General features: G+C 44.2%; 1 protein-coding gene across 1 annotated transcript; it reads left to right on the top strand.

The window, feature by feature from the left end:
• The first annotated feature begins 2,789 nt into the window (after positions 1 to 2,789).
• LOC136452752 (AP2/ERF and B3 domain-containing protein Os01g0693400-like) lies at positions 2,790 to 4,566 on the top strand. Its single transcript, XM_066453352.1, has one exon. The coding sequence runs from the start codon at positions 3,017 to 3,019 to the stop codon at positions 4,232 to 4,234; it is 1,218 nt and encodes a 405-aa protein (XP_066309449.1). The 5' UTR covers positions 2,790 to 3,016; the 3' UTR covers positions 4,235 to 4,566.
• The last annotated feature ends 14,088 nt before the right edge of the window (positions 4,567 to 18,654 follow it).

Raw genomic sequence — 18,654 nt, 5'->3', positions numbered from 1 at the left:
TGGAAAGTCTGAAAGTATGTGGTCATCAGCCCTTTGTTATTATTATTATTTATTAAATACATATGTTTAAATACCTTTATTTCATCAAATCTTAGTAGTTACTACTACTAATTGGAGGTCCCTAGAGGTGTATCCACGTAAATCATCACGAGATACGTTAACAAAAATATATTAAAAATTCTCACAAAAATCAGAAAGATATGGCCATAGATTTAGTAGATTCTAATCATCAATGATAATGACAACCGCTGGATATACTTGGTTTGTAAAGAATTACCAAGATATGCTATTATGAAAAAACATAAAATAACCTCTAAATCTGAATCTAGATTACACACCTCTACCAGCATAATGTGTGAGCATTTACATAGACATTATTGTTACAAAATGAGAGAGCGCAAATATAAGCAATTTGGAATATTTGTGAGTCCAAAATTTATCCATGGACTACTAATACTTATGTCTCATAATATTCCTAGCACGTGCAAGAACATGGATTGATGGAATATTTCTTTCTAGAAAAAAACACCTATTTTTGTTGCTGCTCTATTATTCTACCCCGGGTTCTTCTCTATACCTGGACTGCATCAAGGTAATGCTATTTTTGCTGTTGCTGCTTATGCAATTAAGCTGATTTGTTGTGAGAGTAAAATATCGTTCGTTCGCTGAAAAGTACTGTTGAAGTAGTGTTGCAGGGTGAATAGATTTTTGTAGACAAGTATGCTCAGTGTTAGACTGATCTGTAGGTGATAGATCTACCTGTATGTACACTTAGGGGTGTTTGGATCCAGTGACTAAAATTTAGGAGGTGCCACATGAGGATGTCGTATGGGGTGTTCGGATACTAATAAAAAACAAATTACAGAATGCGTCAGTAATCCACGAGACGAATTTATTAAGCCTAATTAAGCCGTTATTAGCACATGTTTACTGTAGCACCACATTGTCAAATCATAGACTAATTAGGTTTAAAAGATTCGTCTCGCAAATTAGTCATAAATTGTGCAATTAATTTTATAATTAGTCTATATTTAATACTCCATGCATGTGTCCAAATATTCAATGGGACAGCAACTAAAGCATAGGACGAGGAATCAAACACCCCTCAGTTGATGCGTGCTATTTCAACTTGGTTGATTGTAGCACTGGCGCCCAGTTGTGGGACCGGTTATTCTTCCTTTGAATAGTTCTGTTAAAAGCTACGGGAGAAGACCTTTTGGGATGCATATCTTGAAAAATACGAAACTTTGAAATAAGCATAATATATACAGTGTTAGGGAACAACTGTATTTGGATTTGTACAGATCGGGAAGATTATTGAACCATGACCTTTTCTTTTGTATTTAGTTCACATCTCTGCGAACAGCCTTGATTCAGAAATGACTGAGGGATGTGTAATAAACCTAAATAAAGTGTCACCGTCTAGGCTACAAATTCAATAGCAGGAAGCAACAGTGATGTTCCTATGCAGGAAGCCTCAGGTGTTTTGGACTATTCTCCGAGGTTGATGATGTCTCCACGCATCTGTCACTTGTACAACAAGATAGTTACCAATGCAAGTTGTTTTCTAGTTTCTAATTCCATGCCATTCCCATCAAAGAATTTTCCTGTTGATGCTCTACATATACTCCCTCCTGGCCTCCTGTCTCTCTACTCTCTAGCACTGCAAGCTTCTAGAGAGAGGTCTCTCTGTACCAATCCATGACAACCAACAACAACAACAATAAGGCCCCGTTTAGTTGAAGCCAAAAACCAAAAAATTTTACATAGTAATCGTCACATCAAATCTTACGGTACATGCATGGAGTACTAAATGTAGACGAAAATAAAAACTAATTACACAGTTAGCCAAGAAATCGTGAGACGAATCTTTTAAGCCTAATTAACCCATAATTGAACAATTTTTGTCAAATAAAAACGAAAGTGCTACAGTAGCCGAAAGCCAAAAATTTCCAGAAGTAAACGGAGGCTAATATTGTACAAGTCAGCACCACACACGAGACACGACCCATCTGAAACACACAAAACCCCGGACGTCTAATAATATTTTTTTATTATAAAAATGCCACATCTTTGAGTGCAAAAGGCCAAAGGCCAAAGATAGAAAGGGATGACATGGCAAAGCAGCCAGCACCTGTGGGCTGCCAGCCAGCCTTGCTCTCGCATCATCACCAACAACAACAACAAGAAAAATCTTTTCTTTATTTCCTTTTCATATGGACTAATATCTTAGGTTGATCACGGCGCATGCCCCGTGACCGTGAGAGATTGGGAGTTCACTGACCCACGCCAAGTCACCCATTTTCACATCCTAAAGTTTAATCATCGTCTCATTAAATATTTGACACATGCATAGAATATTAAATATAAATTATTTATGAAACTAAATGTATAGATTAAGACTGTTTTGTGAGACGAATTTTTTAAACCTAATTAATCTATAATCTAACAATATGATGCTATAGTAAACATATGCTAATGATAGATTAATTAGACTTAATAAATTCACCTCACAAATTACTGATAGATTCTATAATTTATTTTTTTATTAATATCCAAATACTTCAAAGACACGCTCATGTGACACCTTCTAAACTTTATCGGGCAGATCAAACACCACCTGAACTACTCTAGCAACCCACGGCCACAAGGGGTAAGGTTGATGACGTTTCGTCTACTGGTACGGTAGTACAGTGGTTTGCACTTATTATTACTTGCGTCTAATCCAACGCAGCAACATCTTCAAGCACCGGAAATATCACAAGAAAACAAGACCAAAACAAGGCCGCGAAGGCGCAAACCATTTGCACACCGCACACGCAGATGGTATAGCGGTATGGCTATACGGTGGCAGTCCCCAGAAAAGAGCATCTCCTACGCCGCGCTCTCTCCAATCTCCAGTGAGTTTCCAACCCACCCACCGAGGCTATATATCCCCCGGAGCCCCTCCCTCCTCCACCTATCCTACAACACTACAACACCATCTCCCGCAACAACTTAGCAGTGGTGCACTGAAATGGACAGCGCCAGCAGCCTCGTGGACGACACCAGCGGCGGCGGCGGCGCGTCCACGGACAAGCTAAGGGCTTTGGCCGTCGCCGCCGCCGCCTCGGGGCCGCCGCTGGAGCGCATGGGCAGCGGCGCCAGCGCTGTCGTGGACGCGGCCGAGCCTGGGGCCGAGGCGGACTCCGGCTCTGCCGCCGCCCCGGGCTCCGCCTCCGGTGCCGCCGCCGCAGTGGGCGTGGGCGGGAAGCTGCCGTCGTCCAGGTACAAGGGCGTGGTGCCGCAGCCCAACGGGCGGTGGGGCGCACAGATCTACGAGCGGCACCAGCGCGTGTGGCTCGGCACCTTCGCGGGCGAGGCCGACGCCGCGCGCGCCTACGACGTCGCGGCGCAGCGGTTCCGGGGCCGCGACGCGGTCACCAACTTCCGCCCGCTCGCGGACGCCGACCAGGACGCGGCCGCCGAGCTCCGGTTCCTCGCGTCCCGCTCCAAGGCCGAGGTCGTCGACATGCTCCGCAAGCACACCTACTTCGACGAGCTCGCGCAGAATAAGCGCGCCGCCGCCGCGTCCGCGGCCACGGCCACCGCCTCGTCGCTAGCCATCAACAACAACAACAACCATTCCTCCCACGCGTCGCCCTCCCCCGCGACGGCGCGGGAGCACCTCTTCGACAAGACGGTGACCCCCAGCGACGTGGGCAAGCTGAACCGGCTGGTGATCCCGAAGCAGCACGCCGAGAAGCACTTCCCGCTGCAGCTCCCGTCCGCCGGCGGCGAGAGCAAGGGCGTGCTCCTAAACCTGGAGGACGCCGCGGGCAAGGTGTGGCGGTTCCGCTACTCCTACTGGAACAGCAGCCAGAGCTACGTGCTCACCAAGGGCTGGAGCCGCTTCGTCAAGGAGAAGGGCCTCCAGGCCGGCGACGTCGTCGGCTTCTACCGCTCGTCCGCGGCCGGCGCCGGCGCCGGCGCCGACAGCAAGCTCTTCATCGACTACAAGCTGCGGCCTAACAGCGTCGTCACCGCCTCGACGACGACAAGCCCCGTGGGGTCATCGCCTCCGGCGCCGGTGGCCAAGGCCGTGCGTCTCTTCGGCGTCGACCTGCTGACGACACCAGCCACCGCCTCAGCGCCGGCGGACGCCATGGCCGCCGGGTGCAAGAGAGCCCGGGACTTGGCCTCGCCCCCGCAGGCGGCGTTCAAGAAGCAGCTCGTGGAGCTGGCACTAGTGTAGACTAATGCTACGGACGGAGCGATCGATCTTTCTCTTTCCCTAGTTAGCAGCTAGTCGTTTTTCGCTCGATCGCTCAACTCTCAGATGGTAGCATCACCGTTCACCGAGCTGAATTTAGTCCCTTCTCGTTCTCGGCAAGCATCTCACTTAGTTCGTTCGTTTGTTTATTTCCCATTTCGTCATCCTCTTGCTTTGCTTTGATGTAAATCTTCTCATCAACTGTATACTACTAATGGAGAGAAAAAAAAAAAACAGCCCTGGAAGGCTAGATGATGATCATCTGACACAGAAAGAAGCAGAAACATTCTGAACATCATGGTTAACCGTGCAATTGCTCGTGCATCAGATCGAGAGATATTACTACATTTCGAATTTCCAGGTTCGAATTAGACAACTACAGAGATGGCAGCTGTATCTGTATGGAGTACGGGGCCTTGATCAGTTGCTCCCCTAAATTTTACTCTCTATCTCATCAAATGTTTGACATATACATAGAGTATTAAATATAAACTAAAAAAATAACTAATTGTACAGTTTATAACTAATTTATGAGACAAAATTTTTAAGTCTAATTAGTTAATGATTTGTCAATGTGGTGCTACATTAGCTAATGCACTAATAACGAATTAATTAGGCTTAATATCGTGGATTACTGATGGATTCTGTAATTTATTTTTGGTTTAAGTCCACTTTTGGTCCATCAACTATTGTGTTGGTCTAATTTTAACCCTCAACTACAAAACCGTCTAGTACCGGTACCCCAACTGTTAAACCGTTCACTTTTAGCACCTGGGTGGGAGCAAGACTGTTTTGGACCGACGTTGAGCGGTTTTGACCACGCCACACTGACGTTGACCGCCACGTAGGACGCTAGCCTGCATCTCAGCGACATGTGGGACCCGTGCATCACCCACTCATTCCCTCCCTCTCCTTCCTCCGACTCCAGCAGCATTCGGACAGGCAAGCTCGGCCCCATTGCGGGCACGGGAGGCCCGCCCCAGCGACGGACGAGGCGGCCGGAGCTAGGGGATGGCGGCGGATGGGGTGACCGAGCCACCGGGGTCATAGGCGTCGACAGGGACGAGAGAGTGAGACATAGCTCCAGTCGAGCCGTCATCGGGCTCACGCGTGCGCGCTGCTCCGCCACCGGACGAGTAGGCGGCTGCGCTATGGCCGGCAAGCGCAGTTGCTGCACTGCTGCCAAGCGAGCGAGCACGCCCCCACTGCTTTGCGCCCGCGCCGCTACCGCTACAGGGCGACGACGCTCGAGCAGGCTGCGGTGGTGCACGAGCAGGGCGACGGCGCAAGCAGGCTGCGGCAGCGGTGCACGCTTTTACAGCAGCCATGCATGCTGAGGCGCTGAGCGCCCGGGGCCCAGCCAAGCTCGCCAGCCGTTGTGGTGCCTCACCATGGCGCTCTCCATCACCCAGAGCTCGCCCATCCACCCCAAGCTCCATGTTGCTCGCTCTCTCTGCTGCTTAGCAAGCATACTGCCCTGGTCGATCTCCTCCCTCAAACAGCCAGCAGCCGAGATGATTAACCTACATGAACCCCCTCATCCTCCTCTCCCTCCCTATGCTCTTTGGATTCATTAATGGTGGCCGGAATCGTCGGATGACAAAGCTCCAGTAGTCGTCCATAGCGGACGAGCCTAGGGAGCACGACGACCATGCCTCTGCCTCTACCTCCCCTCTCTTTGTTATTTTATTTTGTTTCCCACCAGCAAGTCACGGCAGACACATATCCATCCATCTCTCTGGGCCCACACACACATACACACCACCAAAAACCAAACAACGTGGCGTGCTCAAAACCGCTCAACATCGGTCAAAACAGCCTTCCCCGTCCAGGTACTAAAAGTGAACGGTTTTAATATTTAGGGTATCGGTATTAGACGGTTTTGTAGTTATAGTTAAAATTAGATCAACACAATTGTCGAGGAGCCAGTAATGAACTTAATCCTTTGTTTTTTTTAAGGCCTTGTTTAGATCACCTCCAAATTCCAAGTTTTTTCACTCTCTCTCCATCACATCAATTTTTAGCCGCTTGCATGGAGCATTAAATGTAGGTAAAAAAATAACTAATTGCACAGTTTAGTTGGAAATCACGAGATGAATCATTTGAGCTTAGTTGGTCCACGATTGAATAATATTTACCAAATAAAACGAAAGTGCTACTATTTATCGGTTTGAATTTTTTTTTGCAATCTAAACATGGCCTAAGTATCCGAACATCTCATCCCTCTGAAACAAGACCCCTATGAGTATGTATATGACGTGATGTGTCGTGCTGCATTCCAGGCTGCAGCTACACCTACACCCCACACCCAGTCATCCACAGTCCACAGATGGCAGCTGTATCCTGTACTATCGAGGTCGCAAAAGGCTCTCTTACTAGGTACTACCTATCTGAATCTGGTGGGCAGAGCCCATGGACGCATGCATGCTAGCTGACATTGACTGTCTCCTGTCAGTCACGATCCAAAATATAAGGGGTTGTTTGTTTTTGCTCTTAAAATTTACGTCACATTAAATATTTAGATATTAATAAAAAATATTAAATATAGATTAATTACAAAACTAATCACATAGATGGAAGTTAATTTTTGAGATGAATTTTTGAAGCCTAATTAATCTATCATTAACGTATGTTTACCGTAGCACACGTTGTCAAATCATGAACTAATTAGGCTTAAAAGATTCGTCTCGTAAATTAGTCGTAAGTTATGCAATTAGTTTTGTAATTAGTCTATATTTAATACTTTATGTATGTATCAAACATTCGATGTGACAAGAATTTTAAGAATTTCTGCAGGAATCAAACGACCCCTAAGACTTTTTGTTTTTTTAGCGTTACAAGATAGATGGTTTAATATCTATTTTTAGTATTCTTCAATGATAAGACAAAAAAAAAACAACTCTTTCTACGAGATTAGGTTATGCCTCTCCTTACGTTTAAAATGAGTCTTCGATATACAGATACTCCGTTGAAATATGTAAATGTTACGTTGGTGACATACTTTGAGTTGGGTCCCGCAGTAGGTTCCGGTAGAGACAGCCTTATCTTCTGTAGATAGATATGCTAAACTTATCAGCAACAGGGAAAGAGGAGCAATGCCTCCTGCCTTTCGCACGGAGACGCAGGGATATGGTGGTCGTGCCATTGGATCGGATAAAAAAGATACTGTAGGACAGATCTGGAAACGAAGCAATCAGCTTGCTCGGGAGGCCTTAAACGATCGTGGATTATTTACTGTTGGCTGATTTGGTGTGAAAGAAAAATACTATTCTTGACTGGAAATTTACGATCATTTACGAGCAAGCGAACAGGCTGAATATATGCGCTGTTGTCTCTCTCTCTTATTTCGACGAGTATTTTTCATTATATTTTATTAATAACGAAGGAGTATGTATTTACGTAGTAGTATTATATAGTAAGTAGAGTAGTTGTTTTCAGCATGCTTTCTCTTCTTAATTTTCCTCGCCACATCCAGTCCAGCAGCAAAGACACATCGCAAGTGGGTGGTTGTTGCTAGTGTAGGATTAGGTTATACTACTAGTACACGCTGACAGAGATATACATGTATATCATGGATAGACATACACAGATATACTAGAATACTACGGGCTTGTTCGCTTAGAGCTTATCACCTAGAATCTATAGTATTTTCGCTTACAACAAAACAGCTTCAGCCAGCTTTAATTCTAACCAAACATTGTCCTGTTGTGTTTGTTTATTTATTTAGTATTTATTTAATCGCCGTCTGGTTGCGGTTTTGGAGCACACAACTTCACAAGGCGCGTGAAGTTCGGGCATGTGCAACACATTGGCGTCGAAACCAAACAAAACGTCATTGCTTGGCGAGCCAACGATGCGAGTCCAGCTCAGCGAGGCCATCGGAATCTCTGGTCGGCGCCCGCGCCCGAAGCATACAGTACATTGCGGGGAATGTTGCTCGTTTCACCCGGTTTTCTCGGCTGCGAGACGGGGCACCGGTGCCGCCTGGCCAAAGGATCGGAGAAGCCAGGTCGGATAGATGGTCGGCAAATGATAGCATCCGAGTGTAGTGCTGTCGTAGCCCACTGATTTGTGGAAAAAGCCATGAGTCGGTTCGTCACTCTTTTAGGGCCGTTCGGTTCTCCTGGATTGCACCAGGAATAGTTCCAGCGGATCAAAAGGTTATATAAATTAGCCTAGCAATCCGGATAGAAATTGTTCCACGGGATTAGAAATTGTTCGAGGGGATGAATCCCCGGGAGCCGAACAAGCCCTTAGCGGTATCCTCAGTACCATTGCATGCTGCTTAGAGCTTTTATGCCAGCTACTTATTACGTCCAAAATTGATGAGCGGAGGCAGGACAGATTTCGTACTACGATTACACTCATTCATTTAGTAGTATATGCATGCACCCAAATTTGACGAGCAATTCGGCACGCGCATGAGAACAGCAAGCCTGGCGCTGGGGCTGGGGCGGCAGATCCACCGGTTCCCGGCCTGGCCGTGCCTCGTCACCAACAGATGGACTCCATGCGGGCGACAAGCACGCACGGACAGAGACGCGGCGGGGCACGGCTCTTGACACACCAGGGGGCCTCTCGGCGTCCAGTACAGGTACAGCTGCAACAAATAGTAATCTACACGCGGCAACCGTGGGGACAAGTTGCACAGATACGGTACCCCCTCCCTCTCGCGTGGCCTCGCCTAATCGCCTTTGGCTGGGCTTGCCGGCCTAAAATATTGTTGCCGCCTGTAGAGCACACAGAGCCAGCAGTGACCCGAGCGAGGCTGGAACTGGATGGATGAGCGAAGCAGCTTGCAACCGACGGCCACTTGCATGCAGGTTTTGGCTGGAGCAGGCGAGTAGCCAGCTGATTGCATTTTATTACACCCCGTGAGAGGAAGACTAAATATTACGGTCTTTCGCGCTGTTCGTTTAGCTTATAAGCCCTATTTTTTTAGCCAACGAATAATATTTCTCTCTCACAATAAATCAGCCAACAGTAGCTATGGCTTATCAGCCAAACGAACAGGACATTTAGCTGGTTGGCCGGCTGTATGGTTATTTATAGCTCATTTAAGCTAGCAGTAAGAGCATCTCCGAGATGATCTTCATATCTTTTATAATTTATAGAAATAAAGATTTTGGTGAATAAAATTCTCTCCAACATCCTCTTTGATTGGATATTCAGATATAGATATCCTCTGTTCTGAATTTCTCGCTAGAAAAAAAAGAGAACAAAGATGACTTTTTAGATTGCGCATGAGATATAGAAAAACTATTGGAGGGTACAAAGATATATAAAGCGATTTTGAATCAAATGATTCTCCAGATGATAATCTAAAGATTAGATTTTAGAAAGGCTCTCGAAGATGCTCTTAGTTTAGCTATGACTAACTTTATTTTCTTTCATAATATTTTATTGTTCTGTGATTCAGCTAACTGTAAATTTATAGTCCACCTCTCTTTTCTCTTATTTTTCCTCCATCTCAATATTCAGCCTATTAAGAACCTCTTATTATATTTGCTCTAACCTACTTCATCTGTCTTAAATTATAAGATATTTTGACTTTTCTAAATATATTTATTTTATTATATATCTAGATATAGTATATATATCTAAGTACATAGTAAAGACAATACATTAAAAAGCTAAGCTTATTATAATTTGGAACCCAGAGAGTAAGAAGCAAGAACTAGACTAGCTAGGAGTACCTACGAGCGAGCCTACGATGACGTGTTTACCCTTGGGTAAAAGGCTCAGTGGCTCACGGTTGGAATAGTCCTAGGCTAGCTCGTCACAGAATGCGTGTACGACCACGGTGCAGTCGACATGATTGCCTGCTGTGGTTATTGCTATTGCTAGTCCGCGGCTCCTCGCAACAACCATGTGGCACAGGACACGTCCTACATGTGCTGCAGGTTTCCGACGGCATGTTATGCTTACGCTAAAATTTGGTTTAGGCTAATGATTACACTGAAACGTTATGAGAGAAAAACCCTGTTCTATAGTTGCAAGCGAATAGAGTATCCTATGTAGTGAGAAAAAAATATTGTTCTATGTCTAAAAAATAGCTCAAGCGATCAGGGTTTCATATCGAGAAACGAAAACATCTACATTGCATGCACGCCATGTTTTTCTTCTCAACTTAGGTGGTGTTTGGATCTAGTGACTAAAATTTAGGAGGTGTGTCGGGAGGATATTACATAGGGTGTTCGGTGACTAATAAAAAAACAAATTACATAATCCGTCATTACTTCAAGAGACGAATTTTTTAAGCCTAATTAATCCACCATTAACATATATTTACTATAGCACCACATTATCAAATCATGGACTAATTAGGCTTAAAAGATTCGTCTCACAAATTAGTCGTAAACTATGCAATTAGTTTTTATAATTAGTCTATATTTAATACTCTATGCATGTGTCCAAATATTCGATAGAACAACGACTAAAATTTAGGAGGGGCAACCAAACAACACCTTACATTGCCTCACCTGCAAGTACGTACGACAGCTACATAGCACCAGTACCGTCATACTCTTGCTCATCTATGACCCCGCTCGCGTGCTCTTGAATCCGGCTTGATCCGCTTCTTTTTTTTTATCCGGAACCATATTTTCCTCTCATAAATTCTATCAGAATTCCTCCAAACCATCCAAATTCCTCTAGTATCGTAGCATCCGAACGGACCTATAGCACCCCTGTACAGTAACAGTTTGCCATTCAGATTCAGTTACCTACTTCGGCACGGCAGTACTTTTTAGCAAATAAACAATGTTTTTTTTCTCACATTAAATCAAAGTGAGCCTAATTTCGGCGAAACGAACGGTGCCACTAACTACTACGGAGTACTACAGTACCAGTGGTACTGTAATGGTGTTGGTTCTACTAGTACTGTACTCCGTAGATCTTACTGCATGTGCGGCTGTGCCAGAGTGTAGAACGGGCAAAGTACGGAGGGAGAGGCCCAAGATTCCAAGAACCACAATCTTTTACTTTGTTCGCTTCGTCCTATCAGCCATATCAGTAAGCGAACAGGGCGAAGCACGCAAGTGTAGGCTAGCTAACAGCTTTTGTTGCATGCCACGCCATGGAAAACCTGAGGTCCAGTTTAGTTTGCAAAAAATTTTGCAAAATTTTTTACATTCCTCGTCACATCGAATCTTTGGACGCATGCATGAAGCATTAAATATAAATAAAAAATAAAACTAATTATACAGTTTAGACGAAATCCACGAGACGAATCTTTTAAGCCTAATTAGACTATGATTGGACACTATTTACCAAATAACAACGAAAACGCTACAGTACTCATTTTGCAAAATTGTTTGCATCTAAACCAGGCCTGAATCGATGCTGCCTTTTGACGAGAAGCTAGCTAGTAGCTTTTTACCTGGTGTCGAAACAGCCCAGGCCCCCGCGCTTTTGATTTGTCTCTGTCGCCACAAAGTCAAGCCCGTGTTTAGATACCCCAAATTCAAATTTGACACTATACAAAAAGAAGATTTTTTTGTTACATTAAATTTATGGTACATATATATAGTACTAAATGTTGATGAAATCAAAAACTAATTATACAGTTTGGTTGTACTTTGTGAGACGAACGTTTTGAACCTAATTAGTCAACGATTGGACAATTATTACCAAATACAAACGAAATGCTACAGTATATTACAGTGCCTATAGGATTTTGGACGGCGCCAACTTTGCAGGCAACTAAACGCGCCCCAAGCTCAAGCACCCCACCCTACGTCCCTACCCATACACCGAGGCAACGCCCCCACACCACGCCGCTCCGTTCCTGGAAGTTTCTCACTGCGTCGAAGCATGAATGGCAACGAAAGGAAAGGTACCCGTCCGTCTGGCCTGACTCACTGACCCCCCCGTGAACGAGGGCCGGCGGTGGTCCGTTGCCGTGCCAGTACTGTTTACTGTGTGGGTGCGGCGCACTGCACACACAGCTGCGCTGCACAGTGTGCAGAGGAGGCAGCAGGCCAGCGTTAAAACTATAAGATCAGTAGAAGTATAGATCTACACGAGTACTTGCGGTTAAATAGAATCATGAATCCTAGAATATTTACTGGTACATTAATAATAGGTAGAACAAGAAAAAAAGAGGGATAAAAGATGGATGTGTCAAACCTGACACCGGAGTGGAGGAGGATCCACTCGCATCTGCCATGGAGTCGATGTCTGCGCTAGGGCAGCGACGGTCGGGGAAGACGGGTGGCGGCGCAGTGCAGTGGTGGCGGTGATGCAGTCCGGTGACGGAGGTGCTTCCCGTCACTGCCCGGCGCCCTCTAGATCGGGTTTAGGGTTTGTCGGTGGGGAGCCCGGCTCAGGCGAACCTCGTAACTTGAGCCGCGAGCCCCCACATCTATTTATTGCGTAGTGTGATAGGGGCCCTCCAGCCATAGTGGGCTGGGCGTCCCCGATCAGGGCGCGGATCAAAGGCCCAACTGGACGGTTGGGCCCAGTTTGGGATTGAGATCAATCTAACAATCTCCCCCTTGATCTCCTACCATCTTTTATTTTTATATTATTTATTTTTGTTTATTCCATTACAGATTAGCGCGTAGAGCATGTTTCATCGTCACGGTCAATTATCGATAGATTTAACAGCTACAACACACCACTCTATTCTAAAATAGATACTTAACTTTGTGTCTTCTTTTGTCCAGAAATTATAGGCTTTCCCTTAAACCCATACAGGCTACATGTTCTCTGGACACGTTGGATGGTAAGCCTTTTGTAAGCGGATCCGCGAGTATCTTTTCGGTACTTATATGCTCAAGACTTATGACATGATCCCAGACTTTATCTTTTACAACATAATACTTTATGTCAATGTATTTGGCAGCACCACTTGACTTATTATTGTGAGCATACTGTACTGCTGGATTATTATCGCAGTATAACTTAAGTAGTCTATAGATGTCGTCAACCACCTTCAAATCGGGTATGAACTTCTTTAGCCAGTTCACCTGCCCCGTTGCCTCATAACACGCTACAAACTCGGCATACATTGTGGACGATGTAGTGATGGTTTACTTTGAGCTTTTCCATAAAATAGCTCCCCCTGCGAGAGTGAATACATATCCAGACGTGGATTTTCTATCATCTCTCGCATGATCAGAATCTGAATATTCTACTATATGAAGTGAATCAGATCTTCTATACGTCATCATGAGACATTTCGTTCCTTGTAAATAATATAAGACTTTCTTTACTAATTTTCAGTGTTCTGTTTCAGGATTGCTCTGGAATCTGCCAAGTAACCCGATAACAAATGTCAAGTCAGGGCGTGTACATACTTGAGCATATTGCAAGCTTCCGATAGCTAAAGCATATGGAACCGCTTTTATTTGATCGATCTCATATTGGTTCCTGGGGCATTGAAAATCCCCATATCTGTCGCCCTTGACTATAGAAGTAGGTGAGAGACTATATTTGTGCATACTGAATTTCTTTAAGATTCTTTATATGTATGCCTTTTGTGACAGTTCTAATATCCTTTTACTTCTATCTCGGTGAATCTCAATCCCTAGAACGAACGAGGCTTCACCAAGATTTTTTATATCAAATTTTGAGGACAAAAATTTCTTTGTCTCCAGTAGTAGACTGACATCACTACTAGCAAGTAAGATGTCGTCCACATACAGGACAAGGAAGATAAACTTCCAATTCTTAAACTTTGCATAAACACAATTGTCCTCAACATTCTCTTTAAACCCAAAATTCCTTATTGTCTGATCAAACTTTAAATACCACTGTCTTGAAGCTTGTTTTAATCCATAAATGGATTTCTTTAGGCGGCATCCCATTCGTTCTTTTTCTTCCATGACAAAACCTTTCGGTTGTGCCATGTAAACATTTTCCTCTAAGTCTCTGTTGAGAAATGTTGTCTTTACATTCATTTGATGTAATTCTAAATCGTGCCACTAATGCCATTATAATTCTGAAGGAATCTTTACATGAGACTAGAGAAAATGTCTCATTATAATCAATACCTTCTCTTTGCGTAAAGCCCTTTACCACAAGTCACGCTTTATATCTCTCTATATTCTCTTGAGAGTCAAGTTTTATTTTGTAGACCTATTTACACCTACTGTTTTGGCTTCTTTAGAAATTATTTCCCAAGTCCCAAACTTTATTGGCATTCATTGATTTCATTTCATCTTCCATGGCCTTAAGCCACTTTGATGAATGATCACTTCTCGTGGCTTCTTCAAAAGAGGTGGGATCATCCTCCATTTGAAATTTCTTAGTGTTGTATACTTCATAGTCAGCAGGAATAACTGATTTTCTAACACTTTGAGACCTTCTAGGGGCCTCCACATTTGGCACATCTTCTGTTTGAGGCTGTTGTTGCTCCGCGTCATGTGTGGCAATAGGTTCTACAGGATCCTAAAGAACAGGTTCCTCATCGTCATTCATTGTTGCCATAGGCGGAATAACAACAGGTGCTGACACCACAGTGTCTTGCACTGTTGGTGCAGCAATAGTAGGTAGTGAGAAAAATAACTCATGAATCATTAGAGTGGGCGCATACGTCTACTTCTCTTCAAGGTCAATTTCTTGAGCTACCATGCTCCCCCTCATCATTTCATCCTCTAGGAAGACAACGTGTCTTGTTTCCACAAACTTTGTATGTCTGTTTGGACAGTAGAAACGATAACCTTTTGACTTTTCTGGGTAGCCAATGAAATAGCAACTCACTGTTTTAGGATCTAGCTTCCCAATGTTTAGGTTAAGTACTTTAACCTCAGCAGGACTCCCCCACATACGTAAGTGGTTTAGTAAGGGTACTCTTCCTGTCTACAACTTATACGGTGTTTTAGACACCGACTTATTTGGTATTCTGTTAAGAATATGAATGACGGTTTTTAACGCCTCCATCCACAGGCTCAACGGTAAGGTGGAGTAACTTATTATACTGCGCACCATATCCATTAGGGTACGATTGCGTCTTTTAGCTACTCCATTCTGCTGAGGTTCGTCCGGTATAGAATACTAGGCTACTATACCATTCTTTTGTAAGAACCTTGCAAAAGGTCCAGGAACTTGGCCATATGGGGTATATCGACCATAGTACTCCCCCCATGGTTGGACCTGACTATCTTAATCTTTAAATTGTGTTGGTTTTCAACTTCTACCTTAAATATCTTAAATGTATCAATGCTTCTGTTATTTCTTTGATCGGATAAATATAACCATACGGGAGTAATCATCTGTGAATGTTATGAACGAATCATAACCATCCACACTCTTTACAGAAAATGGACCATAGATGTCTGTGTGAATAATCTGTAAAATTTCTACGCTTCGTTTGACATCTTTCTTAATTTTCTTTACATACTTTCCTTTTATGCATTCTCTACATTGTTCTAAATCTGAGAGCTCTAATGAAAGAAGAATATCATTCTTAACTAGTCTTTCTATTCCTCCCTCAAAATATGGCCTAAACGACAGTGCCATAATTTCGACAACGCGTCGTGAGCTCTCTTTTGTTTTTTGTTTACATCCGTAGACAAGGATACATTCTCATTGTCGCACGCAATGTTCCCATCATCGTATACAACATTCACATCATCACGTAGTGATAACAAATAAAGCTCATTTTGTAAGATAGCAAGACCAACACATGTATTATTAAATGTTATCTTACATTTGTCATTTCCAAAATGGCAATCATATCTATCATTGTCCAAGCATGAAACACTAATCAAGTTTCTCTGTAGAGAGGGAACATAAAGTATATCTCTAAGTAAAAGTGTGAAACCATCAGCAAGCTCTAGAGAAAGATCGGCAACGGCTTCAACATCTGCTCGGACTCTATTTGTAACTTTAACGTGTCTTTCGCTTCTTTGCGTAGTCCTCGTCGAACGAAATCCCTGTAAAGAATTAGCAACATGAATAGTTGCACCTAAGTCAATCCACCAAGTAGATTTCGAATACTGTACATACAGGAATTCATTTATGAATGTAATAATATTCTCACCTTTCTTTGCCATGATCATCTTTAAGTAATCAGGACAATATTTCTTATAATGTCCCGTCTTCTTGCAATAGAGACACTGGTCTTTCTCTACTGTGAACTTGTTCTACTGAGGCTGATGCAGCATGGGACCTTTTCCCTTTGACTTTGAGGAGTTCGAATTAGCATTCTTTTTCTTGTTGTCTTTAAGATAATTGATAGTGCCACCATTAGCAGCTTTCATTCTCTACTCCTCTTGCACACACATAGCCATGAGCCTCTCCATGTCCCACTTCTCAGGTTATATGTTGTAGTTGACAACAAAAATGTCAAACTCTTTTGGCAAGAAAGCAAAAATCATATGGATAAGGAACTCTTCCTTAAGAGCCTGATCCATTGGTTTTAGCTTGGATGCCAAATTGCTCATCCTTAGTATGTGCTCTTTTATACCACTATTACCAGAGTACCTCTCTGTCACCAGCTGCTTTATCAGTTAGGTAGCATATGTCTTTGAAGAGCTAGTGAACTGTCTCTTTATTCTATCAAGGTACTCAGTGACCATGTCACACTTTGGGATTGAGCCCACAATTGCGGGCCCAATCGTGTTCTTTATCATAGCCAAATATTTCTTATTGGTAGTGACCCACTTCCTATGCTTAAGGTCATAGGATATCTTTTGGGATGCAAAATCCCTCTCTCTGGTTGCCCAAACGGCATCAGCCTCGTTTGTCTCCCTCACCGGCGCCACAAGCTCTGTAGGACACGGTGAGGTGACTACCCAGTCCACCTCAGCCAAGATAAAGGCTAGGTCAATCTTTTTCTTTCACTCCGTGTAGTTATCATCTTTGAGAGTGGGGATCTCTTTGATACAACCCATTAAGTTGTATCCGCCTGAAAACACAATTCATATTGAGTGAGAACATAAATAATAACAATAACAATTGCATGCCTTAGTTTCAATGTTGGTCAAAATTAAAACATACAATTGTCCTCTACACTAATTCTACATCACCGTTAGGCAGAAATAGAATTAATGCATGACAAAACTCATCATAATATTACCATTAATCAACGTTGGTCAGAATAATAACAATATTATAATAAGATAAAAACATGTCCATTTTTTTCAAAATTAAATTCTCCCGTTGGTTTGAATTTGATAATGAAAATAACAACTTTAAAATACGCAGCGGAAAAATAAACTCATTTTCTTAAATTTTCCCCACAGAAAAAATACATTTTTCTATTTTTCTTCTGAGCAATTTGCATTTTCAATTTTCTAGGAAAAAATGCGGGCTCATTCTACCTCTCTCGGCCCAAAACCGGCAAAAGGCCGGCTCAACCCATTGCCTCCGCACACACGCTGCCACCCAGGCCGCAACGTGAGCCTGGGCCAACAAAGCGCCGCGGCGCGCTCGCCCGCCTAGGCCGCAATGCTGCTCGTGCATCCGGCACCGTTGGATTCAATCGGATGGCCGAGCGGTGAGATTGAGTGAACAAAAACCACCGACGCCGGCCTCCTCCTGAACCCTAACTTCATTTTTCTTCATTGCTCTCTCTCTCTTCGCCGCTCTCCTTTCTTTCCTCAGCGCAGCAACAGCAACAACCGAGCGGAAGCAAAAGCGAGCGGTGATGGTGCCATCACCGGTCCCCTCGCCAACGTGCCGCTCCCTAGCGGGTAAGCATGCCGCCATCGAGCGGTCTAGGCAGCGGTGCCCTGATCCCCTCCAAAACCCTAGATCTGACTCGGCCTCCATCTCCTCCTTCTCTATCTCAGAGACGATGATGGCGCCATCACCGGCCCTCTCACCAACGCGCGCGCTGCCCAGCGGGTGAACGCACCGCCGTCGAGCGGCCTGGCCGTGGCGCCCATTTCCTGAGCACCCGCCCGCGCGCTGACGAGGCGACAGCATGGTGCGGCGGCGAGGTAGGCCTCTTCCCCTTCCCCTTTTCTTTTCTTTGATTTTCCTTTTAGGCTTGGGGATGGGGTTAGGATCGAGATTAGGGTTTGGTTAGGGTTAGGGTTTCACTGTTCTTGTTCCCCATGAGGTTAGGGTTCATTTTCCGATTAGGGTTAGGGTTTCAATCCAAAAACGGATCGAACCCTCTGTTCTTTTCTCAGATCCGAATGGATCTAAACTGATAAGCTAGATCTATAGCTAAACAAGGCTCTGATACCATTGTTAAAACTATAAGATCACTAGGAGCATAGATCTAGCCGGGTACTTGCTGTTGGATAGAATCATGAATCCTAGAACATCTATTAGTATATTAACAGTAGGTAGAACAAGAGAAAAGGAGGGGTAGAAGATGGATATGTCAAACCTGACACCGCAGTGGAGGAGGATCCGCTCACATCCGCCATGGAGTCGATGTCAATGCTAGGGCAGCGACGGTAGAGGAAGACGGGTGGTGGCATAGTGCAGTGGTGGCAGTG

The sequence above is a fragment of the Miscanthus floridulus genome, chromosome 5 (assembly GCF_019320115.1).
Source record: "Miscanthus floridulus cultivar M001 chromosome 5, ASM1932011v1, whole genome shotgun sequence".
NCBI lineage: Eukaryota > Viridiplantae > Streptophyta > Magnoliopsida > Poales > Poaceae > Miscanthus > Miscanthus floridulus.
The sequence above is the reverse complement of the archived record's forward strand: the minus strand, read 5'-3'. Positions and strand labels throughout refer to the sequence as shown.